The sequence below is a fragment of the Daldinia childiae genome, assembly GCF_008694065.1.
Source record: "Daldinia childiae strain JS-1345 chromosome Unknown Scaffold2, whole genome shotgun sequence".
NCBI lineage: Eukaryota > Fungi > Ascomycota > Sordariomycetes > Xylariales > Hypoxylaceae > Daldinia > Daldinia childiae.
Genome location: NW_022984643.1, coordinates 2,049,982 through 2,067,022, shown reverse-complemented (window position 1 = coordinate 2,067,022; position 17,041 = coordinate 2,049,982). Strand labels below are relative to the sequence as shown.

The window sequence follows — 17,041 nt, the reverse complement described above, 5'->3', positions numbered from 1 at the left end:
AACCTTAATAAGCTAATAGCTTGTGAGAAATTGAATAGTTTGGTTCGAGGGGGGAGACACGGCAACGTGTACTTAGAGCATACCTATAAATCTCGAGTTTTAGTATTCTTGGCCAATCTTGTGCCTCGAGTTCTCAGAGCGGGTAAGATGTACGGATATGGGGTAAACCAGTTAAACCAGTCAAACCATGGAGAGGGAGAAACAGGTTAAACATGGCAGTGATGGTCTATTGTCATACGTAGGGTTGAAACACAAGTTGACCTGCGGGACAAAAAAGGTATCATGACTTGAAGTAAATACGAAAAGGATGGTTATTCCGTCACACTGAAATTCGGTCGCTCGGAGTTGCTACGAGAGAAACGGAACAAAAAAAAAAGAAAGGAAATTGGGTAATATATACATCCGAGAGAAGTTTTAATAAATGATGATGATTCCGGCTTGATATTGAATACGTTTACGACATCATATGGAAGTGTATGAGGTAAGTACATGTAACTAACTATTAGGTTAGGTATGTAGTTATGTAGTAAATATAATAGGAATGAGGTATTGTTTAGATATAGGTGACTACTTGAATGTACGAGACATGCGCTTAAAGTTGGCAATCGACATGTACCTAATTACATACAGTACATATAATACTTACATACATGTACAACCTAAAGGTTTATTGCAGTAGGTTAGGTACATACGCGTATCGTACGTATCGTACAATACATACCTCTTCAAGCCGGGTACCCGATGTCTGGATATCTGGATATGTCCCTGGCACTTTCCTTGCACTGCCTCAATTCTGCCAATCAGAATCTCATATCTGAAACCCCACCTGCTCACCTGCCCAGTATTTCTCTTCCCCTTAGGCCCAGATACGAAATTTAACCCCCAGATGGCCGCCCCTCCCCCCAGCAGGTTTAGCATTGTTCAGTGCCAGACTTGCCAGACTTGCCAGACGTACTACCAAAATGCATGTCCAGTTAGCCCAGTTAGCCAAGTAGCCCCCAGCTGGCCCCCCGGTTCTTCTCCCTGAAAAGTTTTGGGCAGTGATAGCGAACCACAAGCCTTTAGTTGTAGCTGTGGACTGAACTCCTACATAGGCCCCACTTCTACCGCTCTAACAGGACTTCTTGACAATTGTAGCGAGTCTTGCAGATTTGATTAAGCCGGATTCTTCTGACGTTTCCATCGGCTTTGACCCTTTTTCATCTCCTTCCCTCTTCATTTTTTTTCTGCCCAGACCCCGCGACAACGGCGACACATTCCGTACGTATTTTTTTCGCACCGACGAATCCTGTTGCCATTTTATCTTCTCAGTGGTCTGCATTGAATCACAATAACCTGCGAAGAAAGAAAAAAAAAAGCCATTTTACTTGTCATTTACAACCCCGGGAACCAGTTTGTATTCCCGCATTGTTTTGACACCCCGTAGTCAAGACACGCTGTTGGCTCAGTTGCCTCATTACCGTACATTGACAACCGCCTGACATACAAACCTGAGAATTGCGCGCTTTGTGTAATTGTAACCACAGACGGCAGGCTTGCAGCCATTATTACGACTCCCCTCGAGAATTCCCCGATCGTAACGGACGACGCTCCTATTCCCAACTCACATCTTCTCAACAAACCGCCGCCCCTCTACCAATCTTCATTTCTACAACATCTGCTATACCTGGCGAATATCGAGTCCCAAAAACTGGGCCGATTATAATTACAAAGTACGAAAAAAAAAAGTATTTCCTGATTCACGACTTTTTTCTTATCGCACCAGCGACGCTAAGCCGATCCAGCATTACTGCATCCCATTTATTGCACCTTAACCGACCGACTTCGATTTTTCTACGAAGCTATCATCGGAACTGGTCGCAGCCTCCTAAAGGCGCATAACAATCAGGAGACGAAGCATTCTCGCTTTTTGTAATCGAGATTGCAAAATTTTTTTAATGCTAGAGTAAAGAATCGCCACTAGACTCTGCGTACCTGAATTTAGTAGCGAGCCTTGAGCTTCTTTGGAAAGCTCCGTTACTAGCTGGGATCACTTCATCGTGAGTTTTTTTGTCTCCCTTTTTTTGGGGTCTTGATAATCCACCGGGCCCCTCTTCCCCACTCACCTTGTCGTCACCTCAGATTAAATCTGCCTACCTTTCAGCCAAGATCCTCCCCCTCGAGTACCCCAACTGTCTAATCTTTCCCTCTTTGTTCATAATAGATCGGTGCCTTGCCCTACTAACATCGCAACCTCCTAACAGGCCTGAGAAGTGCATCATACATTGATACCGGGCTCCACTATACTCTTTCAGATCCCCGGTCCTCCCCCCCCTACAACCCTAGGGCCCTGATCTCAACACACCTCAACTTTCGCGGGCCAACTACCTGGCAGGTCAGGAATCTAAGATGGCGGATCAACACGACGTTGATCTAGACTCTATTATTGACCGCCTCCTCGAGGTGCGCGGTAGCCGTCCTGGTAAGCAGGTGCAGCTCCTGGAGACCGAGATTCGATATCTCTGCACAAAGGCCAGAGAGATCTTCATCAGCCAGCCAATCTTACTAGAGCTAGAGGCCCCTATCAAGGTATGCATATAACTTAGTGATAACATCTTCTATCCCAGTTCGAGTTACTAATTTGCTTTTGCTATAGATCTGCGGCGATATTCATGGCCAATACTATGACCTATTGCGCCTCTTCGAATATGGTGGCTTCCCCCCAGAAGCGAATTACCTTTTCCTAGGTGACTATGTAGATCGTGGCAAGCAGTCGCTCGAGACCATCTGCCTCTTGCTCGCATACAAGATCAAGTACCCCGAAAACTTCTTCATCCTAAGGGGTAACCACGAATGTGCGTCCATCAACCGTATCTATGGTTTCTACGACGAGTGCAAGCGCCGCTACAATATCAAACTATGGAAGACATTCACGGACTGCTTCAACTGCCTGCCGATTGCAGCAATCATTGATGAGAAGATCTTCACGATGCATGGTGGTCTGAGCCCTGATCTCAACTCGATGGAGCAGATCCGCCGAGTGATGCGACCAACCGACGTAAGATAGCCCATTTCCCAAAGCTATACTGTTATTTGCTCTGCCAGCATTGGCCCGAGTCACCACTAACATACTTTAGATTCCTGACTGCGGTCTGTTGTGCGACCTACTATGGTCCGACCCGGACAAGGATATCACGGGCTGGAGTGAAAATGACCGTGGCGTTTCATTCACCTTTGGTCCCGATGTTGTCTCTCGGTTCTTGCAAAAACACGACATGGACCTAATCTGCCGTGCCCACCAGGTTGTGGAAGATGGTTACGAATTCTTCTCGAAGCGTCAATTGGTCACTTTGTTCAGTGCACCGAATTACTGCGGAGAGTTCGACAACGCCGGAGCTATGATGAGTGTCGACGAGAGCTTGTTATGTTCCTTCCAAGTTTGTCTTCCTCTACTCTCTACATGAATACGAATATATGACTAACGATTAATCCTCATCTAGATTCTCAAACCTGCTGAGAAGAAACAAAAGTACGTCCATGGCGGCCTCGGAGGCAGCGGTTTCGCATCTCCAAGAAAGCAATCATCCAAGTCTTAAAGAAACAGTATTCATACGAATTTCCTCGTCTTCTAGGTTCGGCCGCTCCCGATAAGTTGCTCCTTAAGCATCCAGCCCGTTTTCGAGTCCCGATAATTGTCCTCGACCAACGATCCCGTTGGCGTCATCCTCGCCCTCCGCCGGTCTCCATAACACACATACATACCTCTCCGACCGCAACGGGCGTTTTGATAATGCAGCTTCGAGTACAAATATACGATCCACCTCCGCCGCGAAAACACACATGTCCTCATAACCTCACTTTGACCTCAGAACTGACGAAAGAGATGAATGGTGGTTGTTGCTATTACGCGAGAAAAGAAATAAAATCAGGTTTTCATTTGGAATGGTCCCCATGAGTGTTCTCAGCCTACACTCACCCTACGTCTGTGAGGCCATGGTGACAAGGGGGAGAAAGTCTAGACAGTTAATTTTGTTTCCCCGAGAAGTGAAACTTACGAATTCATGCAATGATCTGCTTCACGGTTTTACACCTATTATTACCCTTCTCCCCGTTGCCAAGTGATTTCCGTTACTACTGTCTTGCCTGGTCTTGTGCACTGTTGACTTTCGTGTTGAGTTAGTTACGATGGTTGTGGTACGTAGCCCAAGAGAGCACCTCTGTGCTTGTGTCGTGTTGAGTTAATCGGAAATTCTTACCCTTTTCCTGCTAATGATCTAGATAACCTGACACATGCTATGTCTACAATTACCTAATTTTGTGCATGCTAATGATCATGATTCCCGAGACATTGACGTCGAGAATAAATGCCATTCTTTCTACGCCATGGTGTATTCACTTAATTAGGTGCGTAAAGGGGGTAGGAATGGCAATGTGATGTAGGATATGTCCGGAAGATGTTATGTCACAGCATCTTTTTTTTTATTCTTTTTTTTTGCATTAGCTTTCTTGCATGCCGCATCGTGCATTACCTCGGCAACTATCTGGGTTAGGTAGGTCAATAATATAGAATGATATGTGCCGCTCTGCCGACGTCCAATAATGGTGGCCTGCAGTTACCCCAGATATGTGCCACCCGCGCACCCACCTACCTGGCTGGCGTGCTGGTTGGCTTTTTAGACGGTGCCCTCTCCTTTTCTCTCGTCGGTGGTATAGTACAGCCCAATCCACAGGAGATCTAGACGTGGCGGCAGTGAAGGTATGAGGACTTAGGGGGGTTGTTAAGTAGGAGGGTATGAGGGTATGTATGAGGTATGAGGTATGATCATTTACAGTCCTCGCACTCCTCCTGCGTCGCGGCGTTCGTCCGCGTGCTCTCGGTCGCCGGCTTACACGACGGGCCGCCGATGGTTTCTCCCGGGTGGATATTTAAGCCGAGGGTGTTTTCGTCCTCGGCTTTCGACGGAGCAGCGGTTGCGTTTCCCGTTCCGACCCTTCCTTCCCTTGTCGTGCCTTCTTGCCCCTGCGCCGCGCCGGTCTTCGCTTTGCTAGACGAGTAGTCCTTGTCGACGTGTCCTAGGTCCCGGCCGGGCTCGATGGCGTCGCGGACCCGCCGCTTCAGCTCCTTGGTCTCAGGGAAACCGCCGTCGGTCTTGCGGTCCCAGAGTACACGCTGCTGTGTGGTGGAAGAGGAATCGGGGGTGGTGGTGGTATTGGGCTGCTGGAAGAATATCTCGACGACGAAGGTCCCGCCTGTGGAGGGCTGCAGGGCTACTTCGCCGAGGGAGGTCGAGAAGGTTGAGAGGAGCTCTTGCGCAAACTACGTGACAATATTGTTAATAGTGTTGGTTAGAGCTTGGTGGGAAGGGGGTGTGTATGTGTATATATAGAGTGATATGGCGGGGCTCGTGGGGTTGAAACTGGCGAGCTGATATCACATATTACCAACAGGCATGGTATAAGACAAGTAGGAAAGCAGGGTGGAAAGGAGCTAGAGGTACTAGGTGAGATATAATACAATAAACTTACGTATGCGGCTCTCAACATCCATTTACATTGTGTACAGAATCGAATAGTAATACGAGGTAGTGGAAATGGATTTTGGAGTGATGATGCGGGGCCTGAGGTCGAGGTCGAGGTCGAAGTCGAAGTTGAGGTTGATGTCTCAGCCATTGTTAACGTGACTTTATTATGAACAATCGTAGGGATTAGGTCTGTCTTATATCAATCAATGTCTTAAGATGAGTGGTGGGTATGGTATATCCCCTGAGGCTAGTAGTATTCCGAATAGTTACCATGCCACATTACATATGTACGCATTATACATAAAAGAGATTCCGATTCTCATGGAAATTTATAGGTGGGGTGCTATGACGATTGATGGTGAAATATCAATGTTGTACCGAAGAGATGTACCTTAGGTAATATACATGTATACCTAATAAATAAGCTAAAATAAGACCAATTGAAGGTCTAGTTCCGCATATTATTTGCCCTTAAAACTCGCAATTACATACCTCTAGTAAGGAGGGGTTATTGAGTTAACCATTATTAACGTTGATTGGGCAACATATTCCAACGCGCTGGTTCGAGTGAACTCCACGGTACAAGGCACCTACCTATTTAGACTATAACAAGGCTCCATTAATGTTCTCGAGCTAAAATCGCGTTATCTCAAATGTTATTAGTTGTTATTGTTATTGTTGGTTTTTTTTTTTTCTTTCTCTCTTCATCTCCCTCACACGATTCCCATGTAGATCCTTCCTTGATACATGAGAGTAAGACTGTTAAAACGAGACACGCGAGGATTATAAACCGCGAAAAGCGCGAGCGTTACATTTACGTATTATACCTTCGGGGCCGAAAATCCATTTGCCGCTCGCTGCGGCACACTAGAGCCGTAAGCAATCGCGTGCATATTCAGTACCGGGATTTCTTAGATATTTATATGCATTCGTATGTGAGGTGAGATATACTGCGTAGGAAAGTCAGTGTAGGTAAGCAGAGCACTGCCAGACCGCTAGTTTATCTGCATGGCGAGTTGGAGATGATGAACTTATCAGGTGGGATCGATGGTCGGATAGATAGATAGGGTCTACAGGTCTACATATCTACAGGGCATATGGTGGATGGTGGATGGTGGATCTTTCGCGGCAGCCTTATTGCTTGCGATCTATAGTTACCTAGGATCGTGGAGAAGGATTTCTTTGTCCATGTATTACGATTCCAATTAGACTTAAATATAGTACGAGAACATAGGTAGGTATATATATAGTATAATGTCGGGAAAGTCAACGTTCCCGCTGAATCCAAATGAGGTAGCCGCCGTAAACCTGTAGAGTATAGGTAGTCATAAACAAGGAAATGTTGTCATTCATCGAATAGCGACACAGACTTAACAAAAGAAATAGGAACAATACAGTCATGAACGAACAAATATTACATGTTGGAATTTCTCCCGTACTCTCTCTCCGTCCCCAAATGATGGAACTACCCGTCCATCAACCCTCCGGCACATGAGAGTACCTAAACCTAAGTATCGCAGTATGCCGGCTGGCGAATTATCGTAACATGGTCGATAGTCATCGACTCTTGGGTATTGTGTAATAGCCTTTTTTCTTTCTCAGATTATCATCCCCTTTCTCCCTCTTTTACTGCTTATTTTGCTCCTCCTACTCCTACTCCTCCTTACTCCTTCTTTCCGGTGATGCGTAAGAAAATTAAGTTTCACGTAGGATACGATAGACAAAAAGAGGCTGGCTATCGTCGAAAAAATATCAGGCGCCCTGACCTGCGAGCCTCATCGCGACGTAAATCCCACAGAACACGTTGCATCCCGTGCATCTTCCTAACTGGAGTTGCTCATGGTATCCCGCTCTACATGACCACACAGCACCCACCACTCTGAGGAGGCGCGTATGGATCCTCTCCCTTAGGGACGGATCCCCATACCGACGGGACCATGTAATCTCTCGTGCTGTTGCAATACGCGATGATGCTTCGCATCGTGTTAATAGACATATAAATTGGTAAAGCGTTAGCATTGGCTTCTCACCTCCTGGATGCCTGCGACACGGGAATTCGTTCTCGCTCCAAGTCCTCCCGTAGCCTACTGTTAAGCTCAGTCAATCGTCGCAATTTAAGGTCGGCCATTGACTGTTTGTTCTTCTTGATTTGCGACGGGTCGCCGACGTCTCGGGAAGTATATTGAGGCATATTGATGGCGGTGGTAGACGGAGGGATGGAATCGGTCCTTGGTCGGGGTTCTAAAGATGGTGGCTGTGTGCTTGGACCACTTGCAGCGCCTCCCGACGTCTGAGAATCGTGAATCTCTATCGACGACATGATCTAGGTTAGTAAAAAGATAGCCACTAACGATCACGTCTCATTGCTTATTGAAATGTTCGTTCGCGAATCAGTAGAATTGATATTATATTCGCGCTCTTTGCAGCTCTATACCCCTATCGGAAGGGAGGGATGCAAGGAGGGAAGCTAGCCAATTTCCAATTCGTCCGTGTCGGATTCGGGCTATTTAATCGAGACAAATTGTTTATTGGAGAAGGCGAATAAGTAGGTACTTACAAATTAAGGCGATCTCAAGACAAAGGACAAGTTTGCAAAGAAGCTTCGGGGCGACGAAGAGGCGCAACGTCAGAACGGGTTGGTCGGGTCGTCGAACAGGAACATGAAGGAGAGACTATGGAAGCTGGGGAAGTAAGAAAGAGTTTGGCTGGCGAGTTAAAGATGGTACGAAAGTACGGCGTAGCACTGGCCTAGAGTCCCTAGAGTCCTATCTGATTTATTATTGGTTGGGAGGATCTGAATATGGGGCTCTACTTGCAGGCTGGGAAATTGGGGCCCGTTTTGAGGGATAGTTTCGCTAAGGGGGGAGTAAATTGAGTAAATTGAGTAAATTTAGGTAAATTTAGAGGCACGGACCTTCTAGGGATTTGTACCTAAGGACTACTTCGTACCTACTGTGTAAAGGATTGAAGGCTGCTCTTGCTCCTTATTACTGCTTACATACCTCTGTATTACATGTATTACCTGTATTACTAAAAACAGCAAGACTCACAGCCGAAGCCTTACCAGACAGAGCTTAGCATGATTTATATGCCCCTAATGATGAATAGGTATATCATACTAAAAAAGTCTTTGCCCAGCCAAGAAATGTCAAATTTGTCATCTACCTAATCTGTACCTAATCTGTATAAAACTTCCTCCCCGTCCATTTTTATTAGCGTCTAATTGGTTCAATTTCGCATTGAACTCTAACCCGAAAATACTTAATTGGAAGAAATCATTTACCATATTAAAGGGTTCGATGATGACTCCTTTTATACGCATTTTGTTCAGCCAAGCCATTCACATGTCCGATAGACCGAGTTTGCCAGTAAATCCAACCTTGACGGAGATATCAAAACTTGTACCCTGTTCAACGACAACAAACGGTACCTCCGTCCTGGTCCTCGTGAATAGCACTTTGGGAACGACGTGAATATACTCTCATGCTAACGCGACAGACTCTGCTAATACGGTAGGGGCCTACGCAGCTTGTATCCCCAAAGGCGCTGGCATTTGTCCTAGTGAATGTAACTCGTACACTAAGAAGTGTTGTTTGCTTGGTTACGATAGAGTGAATTCATGGCTAGAGTCATGGATTAATACTTTATCGTCCTTCGACAACCCGTCAAGGCTATAGGCTTAAGCAAATAATGCCCTGTCAACCACAAGAGCTAGCAATCATCTCATAGGGGATGAGAGGACCATTCTCAGACGACAGAGCAAGTATTATATTGCCGAAGGTAACGCTTCCCCTATAGATACAACCGACTTCAGCGCCTCGGGTGGGTGAGAGGGTCTACAACTATATACTCTCACGGTCTTGATGGCGAACCGGCGGTTTCAGCTCGACGTAATACTCTGAATTCTACGTGGGTATACCGATTATATGATGATCGGGTTCAACTTGACGGCAGATGTATCGGCGATCCTTCTCTTTATTCATTATGGGACGAGGGATTAAGAGCCGGCCAGGTTTATCGAGCGCCAAGTTATTCGCGAAAGTGAACTGCATGTCGTCTCGTCACTGAGACGCAGCCGTAAATCGAAACCGTCCTTAACGAGGTCAGTTCGTATAGCTATGTACATAGCTAATATATCACTCTTGACAATACCAAACAGATTATCTACAAACTTCAAGAGTTTTTGTATTGATCGTATCTACAGGTGGTTTCCATGCTGCAGGAAGCATTCCTATAGCGTCTTACTCCCTCCCACTATTATTGTAGTTATCAAAATAGCAACTCCTTGACGTTCGAAAGAGAACCGTTATAGGATACGAATCTGACCAGACCTTTGTAAGGCCCCTCGACCCCAGATATGTAATAGAATGGGTATGTCTCGGTCTAACACGCGCAAATAATAACCAACGACTCTTTAAAGGACTAAAGTAGTCTCTTTCTTTCCTGAGGTTACACACTCTTTCAACGTTGGAAATGCTACATACCTAAGTTATTGGATAACTCCCTTGGAGCTACCCACCTCTATCACATGAATACCCAGGTACCTAAATCCGGGGACCCGTTGACCTTGCTCTCCATTCCCTCGGGTGAGAAGAAAAGTGCAACTGACTCGCTATCAATGTGAGGAGCATTGCCGCCTCACCATCTTTCCAACTGATGCAAAGAATTATTCCTTCTCGTGACAAATTTTCTATTGCATCTTGACATTGTCACACGTCACTCTAAGTTATGCCGTATCTTGCGATCCATTTGTGGTTCGATATGAGTTCGGCGCAACTACTTACGTTCGTATTTGGAAGTGCATGTCTGTCCGAAGCCTCTTTAAAGCCTAGTTTTCTTAATTCCTATTATGATAGACTGTGTTCGGCCTAATTATTCGATCGATTTACCGCCTATACTTTCACCCATTATCTAAGTATCCCGGCCCAAAAATCGCGACCATCTCAGATGTTTGGTATGCATACCATTCGTAAGTAATACTCCTCCCATCCCTTAACGACGTGGGAGTTCAGGCCTTCAGGGCGTACTATGACTTATCAAGTATCTAGATTTGCAGGACGATGGCCATGGGCTGTCGAGGGTGCGCTCAAAAAGTATGGTATGTGCAAAGCCTTGCTGCGAATGTAGCTTCTTTGCCGGATACTGACTAGTGTACCTAGGCGATGTTGTCCGTATCACACCCAACGAGCTGGTTTTTATCACTCCGCAGGTTTTATCTGGTAAGTGTTGCAACAGTAAACATGTTTTCTACTCAGTGCTATCGGCTGATATGAGACAATACAGCTCTCTACGGTTCTTATAACAAAAGCCAAGAAATTTTTCCAAAAACACAAATCAACAATCATGGAAATGGCGAACATGGCGGCCTTGTCTGGGAATGGGATCCAGTACGACACCGCCAGGTGGCTAGACAATTATCCCCAGCCCTCAAAGGGGTTGCGCTTAAAGCCAAAAAACCGACCTTACATAGATATATTAACCTTTTCGTTGAACGTATGAAAACTCTGGGAGGGAGGGTTGAAGTGGTCAGCCTGCCCACATGGGTTAGCTGGTTATGTGTGGATATTTCGGCCGATATGGCCTATAATCGAGAGATGGACGCTCTAGGAGACAGTAAGTTCCCTATGTATAGGTTTCTTTTCTTTCCGTATCTTGGAAGAATAAATACTAACTTATTAATAGTGAAAACCCCGCCGTATCTCAGCCCCCTTTCGAGTTTTAACAAAGCCCTAGTCGTCAAGTAGATGTCGTGGAGATTTCCCCTCTTCGGCCCGTTGAAATATCTCTTCTTATTCACCACCATGAGGCCCCATTCCTACATTAAAGATCATAGTCGTAAACAGTTGGAACGACGTATCCGACGTAAAGGTTCTGTTATACACCTCGACTTTTTCGAGTAGATGATTCTAGAAGACCGCGAGCCTCCTAACGACCGAAAAGAACTACGGCATTTGGAACAAGTTGCAGGCCAATTGCTAGTAGCAGGATATGAACTTCCAGCATTATGGTTCTATTTTACTATTTATTATCTCCTTCAAAACCCTGATATCTTAGAGACATTAACGAAAGAAATCAGGGGTAATTTTAAGACCTACGACGATATTACGTCAGATACGGCTGCGTCATTAACATATTTGACAGCATGTTTAAAGGAGTCCCTCCGAGTAATGCCGGGTGTTCTTACGGGAATGTCGGTTGTTTGCCCAGGTGCTCTAGTAGATGGAACCTTTATTCCGAAGGGGGTAAGCTACCCAGATTTTATTTTTTCCATTTTATATCCCGTGTTATTTAGTAACTGACAAAACGGATTAGGTCATCTGCCAGCCGAGCGCATTTGCGTTAGCACGTAACCTACGTAATTTCCATAAACCCTTAGACTTCCGGCCAGAGCGTTGGCTACCTCCATAGAACGTACATTAGATAGACAGTACAACTAGACATAGGTTACCTATTGGTTATGTAGTCAATAGGTCAGGTCGGTTAAGTGATCTAAGAAATGTTTGCTTCTTCGTAATATGTACCTACACTAGGTAGGTAACACCTAACCAGACTCAACTCTTTGAGCGAAATAGACACATCCCTTTTGCTTAATAGCTTTCTTATAGTGGGAAAAGATATTTTGGTACTGTACACATATGTCTTTACGGAGTGCTGGTAAACTAAAATGAATAGATAGATAATTGCCTTATTATTCTTATTCGTGCCTATTACCTAAACATACCCCCCCTTCCCCTTTCTTCTAATCTCTAGAAGACAAACGATGGCTGATGACGTTGTTGAGACTGATGACCAAATCTGAGGCGACCAATACTCCTGCTGTAGCAGAGATGGCAAGAGAGAAATCACCACCCCGTGCCGAAACGCAAAATTCGACGTTCGACGCCACGGTTGACCGAGATCGAGATCGAGACCCAAGAGTATTCTCCGCGGGTTTTCAAGCCCAGTTTCCGAGTATATTAGCAGCACTAGAAAACACATTTTTTTTTTTCGATCGCGGCGTCTGTGCTCCTGACGGACCTAAAGCTCGGTGATAACTTCATCTGAGTCATCAAAGCCTTCTTCCTTTCTAGGTAGGTACGCACTGCAACCAACTATGTTGATTTAGTAAAGTTCCCAAATACTACCTACAGTACGCCCCTTGTAATAGAACAGGGCTTTTAATGCTGAATAAAAACAACACCTTTTAAAACATTTCAGCTATTTTGAAACAACGTTTTTGGGGAACTATAACAACTTCATAAGGCGGCAGTATAATATATGTGCTTCAAAACCGAATAACATTATTACAAGGGGCGTGCTATAAGGCAGGGCTGGTAGGTAATAATAACTTACCTAAGTAGTAGTTACGTAACCCTAGTTGTAAGTGGAAGTGGAACATTGGAATTGGAGTAACACAAGCAGACAAGCAGACAAGCATTCTCAAGGTAACCCACTAAGTCACGTGACAACAAAATTTAGCCCGTGCCCCTCGCCTTCGTAAACCCACAGAAAGTGGCACAAATCCAAATTCTTCTTCATCAGACATCGCGGTTTTTTTCACCGTCGTCACCCGGTAGCATCAATCTCCCCAATCCCTTTTAATCAAGGAGATTGCCCAAGATGCCACCCCCACCCCACCAAAAGCCTGAGAATGTTCTCAAGCGAGCGCAAGAGCTCATCGGTGTCAACCAGGCTCCCGCCGCCCTGAACCTTCTCCACGATCATATTACATCAAAACGTTCACGAAATGTCCCTATCGTCTCTTTGGAGCCTGTGATGCTCCTCTTGGTTGAGCTTTCCGTCGAGCAGAAAAAGGGAAAACTCGCCAAAGATGCGCTTTACTCCTATAAGAATATCGCTCAGAATACCAACATCAGTACTATAGAACTTGTACTGAAGAAGTTTATTGAGTTGGCCGCAGAAAAGGTTACAGAGGCACAGAAGAAAGCAGATGAGTTGCAAGAAAGCATCGAAGCCACTGTTACCTCTAGCATCGATGATTTAGAAGCCAGCGAAACCCCCGAGTCCATTCTGCTAGCCACAGTCTCTGGCGAGCAGTCCAGAGACCGCACCGAGCGTGCTGTCGTTACACCATGGCTCAAGTTTCTTTGGGAAGCTTACCGCACCGTCCTCGATATCCTCCGAAACAATGCCAGATTAGAGATTCTTTATCAGAGCACCGCTACTCAGGCCTTCGACTTCTGCCTTAAGTACCAGCGAAAGACGGAGTTCCGACGACTCTGCGAGCTTCTGCGCAACCATGTTCAGACCGCCGCCAAATACTCGAGTCAGATGCATGCCATCAACCTTAACGACCCTGATACACTACAACGACATCTTGAAACTCGTTTTCAGCAGTTAAATGTCGCCGTCGAACTTGAGCTCTGGCAGGAAGCGTTCCGAAGTGTTGAGGATATCCACACTCTCCTCAACCTTAGCAAGCGGCCTCCCAAGAATATTATGATGGCCAACTACTATGAGAAACTCACTCGAATCTTCCTCGTCGGTGAGAACTACCTCTTCCATGCTGCCGCTTGGTCCCGATACTACTCTCTTCTCCGACAATCCGCAGCTCTTGTAGCGACCGGCCAGAGCAAGAAGTCCGACAACCCTTCTGCTACAGAGGCCGATCTCCAGAGGGCTGCCTCCTTTGTTGTTTTGTCAGCTCTCTCCATTCCTGTCATCAGCACCTCTCGATCTCGGGGTGCCATGGTAGATTTTGACGAGGCTAAGAAGAACAAGAACTCGCGCCTCACCCATCTACTTGGCATGGCCAGTGCCCCTACTCGTGCTGGCCTGTTTCTCGATGCTCTTTCTAAGTCACTTCTGAAGCGTGCACGCCCGGAGATCAGGGACCTCTACAACATTCTCGAAGTCGACTTCCACCCTCTATCTATCTGCCAAAAGATCTCTCCCATTTTAACCAAGATCAGCGCTGATTCCGAAATGGAGAAGTACATCTTACCACTCCAACAAGTTATCTTGACTCGGTTGTTTCAGCAATTATCTCAGGTATACGAGTCTGTTGACCTCGCCTTTGTGGAGAGCCTCGCCAAATTCCCGGATCCTTTCCAGATTTCTCGTGGAACTATTGAAAAGTTCATCATGAATGGAAACAAGAAAGGTGATCTCTCAATTCGCATGGACCACGCTACCGGAGTACTTAGCTTCGATAAGGATGTATTTTCATCCTCTAAGGCTGTTCATGCTGGCTCAGCAGCTGGTTCCGCAGAAAGCCCCGTTGGGTCTGTGCAGCGCCTCCAAAACACTCCTTCGGAGATTGTCCGCTCGCAGTTGACTCGGCTCACGACTACCTTATACACGACTTGCTTCTATGTTGATCCGTCTTACAGACAGCGCCTAGGAGAAGCTCGACAGGCTGCATTGGCCAGAGCTAAGGATGGCGCCGAACAAGAGCATCGCGAAACTCTGGCCCGTAAGGAAATTATCCAGAAGCGAAAGGAAGAGGCATCCGAGCTGCAGGCGAAAAGAGAAAAGGAAAAGGCAAGACAGAAGCGACTTCAGGAGCAAGCACTGGCCGAAGCTGAGGAACGACGGCTGGCTCAAGAACAGAAGGAGCGTGAGGAGAAACGCCTCAAAGACGAAAGAGATCGTGTCCGCAGGGAGGAACTTAAGAAACAAATCGCCGACCTTAAGATTGGTCCAAATGCTATTGACATTGATATCGAGAACATCGACGATTATGACAGCAACCGTCTTCGTGCCATGAAGCTTGCTCAGCTCGAAAGAGAGAAGAACGATATTAATGAAAGGCTTCGGATCACCGGCAAGCGTATTGACCATCTTGAGCGTGCTTTCAGGAAAGAAGAGGTCAAGAAGCTTCCTGAAGACTATGCTAAGCAGCGAGAGCGCGACTTGGCCGCATACGAAGCCATGAAGGCAGAGACATTGCAAGAAGCTGAGGAGAAACACAAACACAGTGTTGAACTAAAGCATCGTCTAACCCGACTTATGCCCTACTATGAGTCGTTCAGGAAGTCTCTGCACGATCGTCGCCGTGATGAGTTCGAGAAGCGTCAACGCGATGCTGAGAGAGAACTGGAGAAGCAGATTACAGCCCGCAAGAAGGAATACCGCGAGCGTAAGCTGCGGGAGAAGCGAGAGCGGGAAGAAAAGGAACGAGCCTTACGAGAGGCCGAGGAACGCGCCGAGAAAGAGAAGAAAGAACAAGAGCAGCGCGCCGAGGCGAAGCGCCAAGAATTAATCAGAATCAAGGAGCAGCGAGAGGAGGAGCGTCAAAAGGCTCAAGAACAACAGGCCTATCAAGACAGAATTGCCGAAGAGGCTCTGGCCAGAAGACAAGCAGAGAAAGAAAAAGAGCGCACACCTTTCAGCAGACGCGAGCCAGTTGCCATGGGTCGTACCGATTCCAACGACCGGCCTTCCGGACCTCCGCGTCTCCCTCTTGTCGGTGCCAAGTCGTCTTGGCGTGATCGTGAAGCTTCGAAGAATGCTGGCGGCGCCGGTAGCAATGGGCCAAGCCGTACCGGTACTCCTATGGAGCGCACTGATTCTAACGAACGCCCGGTTGAACGTGAGCGCCCTGCAGGGCGTGAGCGTCCCACCGAACGCGAGCGTCCCGCCGAGCGCGCTTCTGGGCCTCCCCGGCTAGCCCTTCAAGGAAAGCAAACAACCTGGCGTGAGCGCGAGGCTGCCAAGGCAGCTGGTGCTGCCCAGAGTGGTTCCAGAGACAGGGAAAGTGCACCCGCGCCGGCTTCTACACAGGCTTCTGGTGAGACTCTGAAGCCTTCCGGTGCTCCTGGAAAGTGGGTGCCCCGGCATCGCCAAGAAAAGCAAGGTTAGGCATTGGAGGGCCGGCGTTACGGAGGTTTGGGTTCAGTATGACAGGTAGCTTGTAGTTTAGATTTACGAAGAGAAATAAACTGCCTTCTAATCTACGAATGTACGAGAACCCCCAGCTACTTGCATGCTCTATTTGCTTACAATACATTAAGTGAGTACCAGATCGTTACGCTAGGCATAGGAAGGATAATGTGTGTATATTCGAGGCTTTGCCTTATGTACCTTATCCCTGTATATTAAGGAGGTATTCATCAATGGTTATGATGGACTTCCAATTAATACCAAGCGTCCAACTCCTATTTACCAACTTAGTATTATGTGTATGCGCTACCAGTCACGGGTATCTACTATATTCGGAACTTCTCTCTTTTATTTTCATGTTTATCCAAAGGATGTCCATTCGGCATCATCTCCAAGACGTAGGTAATATTGGGCTCCCATCATTCGCACGACGTGGGACGGGATCAGCACTCAGCTCGATCGGCTTCTCATGCGTTGCTAGTTCTTTAACAGGATGGAATCCAGACAGCGTATGCTCCGCCGGGAGCTCGTTCACTGGCGCACCCTCCAGTTGCGCCTTTTTCTCCGCCTCTAACACGTTGTCTATCCCATTATAGTCTCCTCCGCCTTCTTCTTGTGGATCGGGACCCGCAGGTTCTTCTCCTTGCGTACGCTTCGAATGGCGTCTACCTAGTCGGAAAGCGTAGAGTAACAGCCCCCCCGTAATTAAGATGCAT

At 46.7% G+C, this 17,041-nt stretch overlaps 5 protein-coding genes across 6 annotated transcripts; 3 read left to right on the top strand and 2 right to left on the bottom strand.

Annotated features, from left to right (window-relative positions):
• Nucleotides 1-2,388: 2,388 nt before the first annotated feature.
• Nucleotides 2,389-3,630, top strand: GL218_01481 (Serine/threonine-protein phosphatase PP1; the record flags this gene model as incomplete). 2 transcript variants are annotated; one of them, XM_033577952.1, is made up of 5 exons in its annotated part: nt 2,389-2,568; nt 2,636-3,037; nt 3,117-3,416; nt 3,480-3,508; nt 3,612-3,630. In XM_033577952.1, the coding sequence occupies 5 exons, from the start codon at nt 2,389-2,391 to the stop codon at nt 3,628-3,630; spliced, it is 930 nt and encodes a 309-aa protein (XP_033438184.1). The 2 variants fall into 2 exon arrangements, with proteins under 2 accessions (XP_033438184.1, XP_033438183.1); XM_033577953.1 differs by lacking the exon at nt 3,612-3,630 and having other exon boundaries at nt 3,480-3,575.
• Nucleotides 3,631-4,801: 1,171 nt separating this feature from the next.
• Nucleotides 4,802-5,649, bottom strand: GL218_01480 (putative selenoprotein domain-containing protein; the record flags this gene model as incomplete). Its single annotated transcript, XM_033577951.1, has 2 exons — nt 4,802-5,296; nt 5,506-5,649. 2 exons carry the CDS (start codon nt 5,647-5,649, stop codon nt 4,802-4,804), a joined length of 639 nt encoding a protein of 212 aa, XP_033438185.1.
• A 1,704-nt stretch (nt 5,650-7,353) lies between these two features.
• GL218_01479 (Guanine nucleotide-binding protein subunit gamma) lies at nt 7,354-7,821 on the bottom strand (the record flags this gene model as incomplete). Its single annotated transcript, XM_033577950.1, has 2 exons — nt 7,354-7,474; nt 7,532-7,821. 2 exons carry the CDS (start codon nt 7,819-7,821, stop codon nt 7,354-7,356), a joined length of 411 nt encoding a protein of 136 aa, XP_033438963.1.
• A 2,708-nt stretch (nt 7,822-10,529) lies between these two features.
• Nucleotides 10,530-11,909, top strand: GL218_01478 (uncharacterized protein; the record flags this gene model as incomplete). Its single annotated transcript, XM_033577949.1, has 5 exons — nt 10,530-10,599; nt 10,661-10,720; nt 10,785-11,114; nt 11,643-11,743; nt 11,814-11,909. 5 exons carry the CDS (start codon nt 10,530-10,532, stop codon nt 11,907-11,909), a joined length of 657 nt encoding a protein of 218 aa, XP_033438962.1.
• A 1,191-nt stretch (nt 11,910-13,100) lies between these two features.
• GL218_01477 (Eukaryotic translation initiation factor 3 subunit A) lies at nt 13,101-16,304 on the top strand (the record flags this gene model as incomplete). Its single annotated transcript, XM_033577948.1, has 1 exon — nt 13,101-16,304. The coding sequence occupies one exon, from the start codon at nt 13,101-13,103 to the stop codon at nt 16,302-16,304; it is 3,204 nt and encodes a 1,067-aa protein (XP_033438955.1).
• Nucleotides 16,305-17,041: the final 737 nt, after the last annotated feature.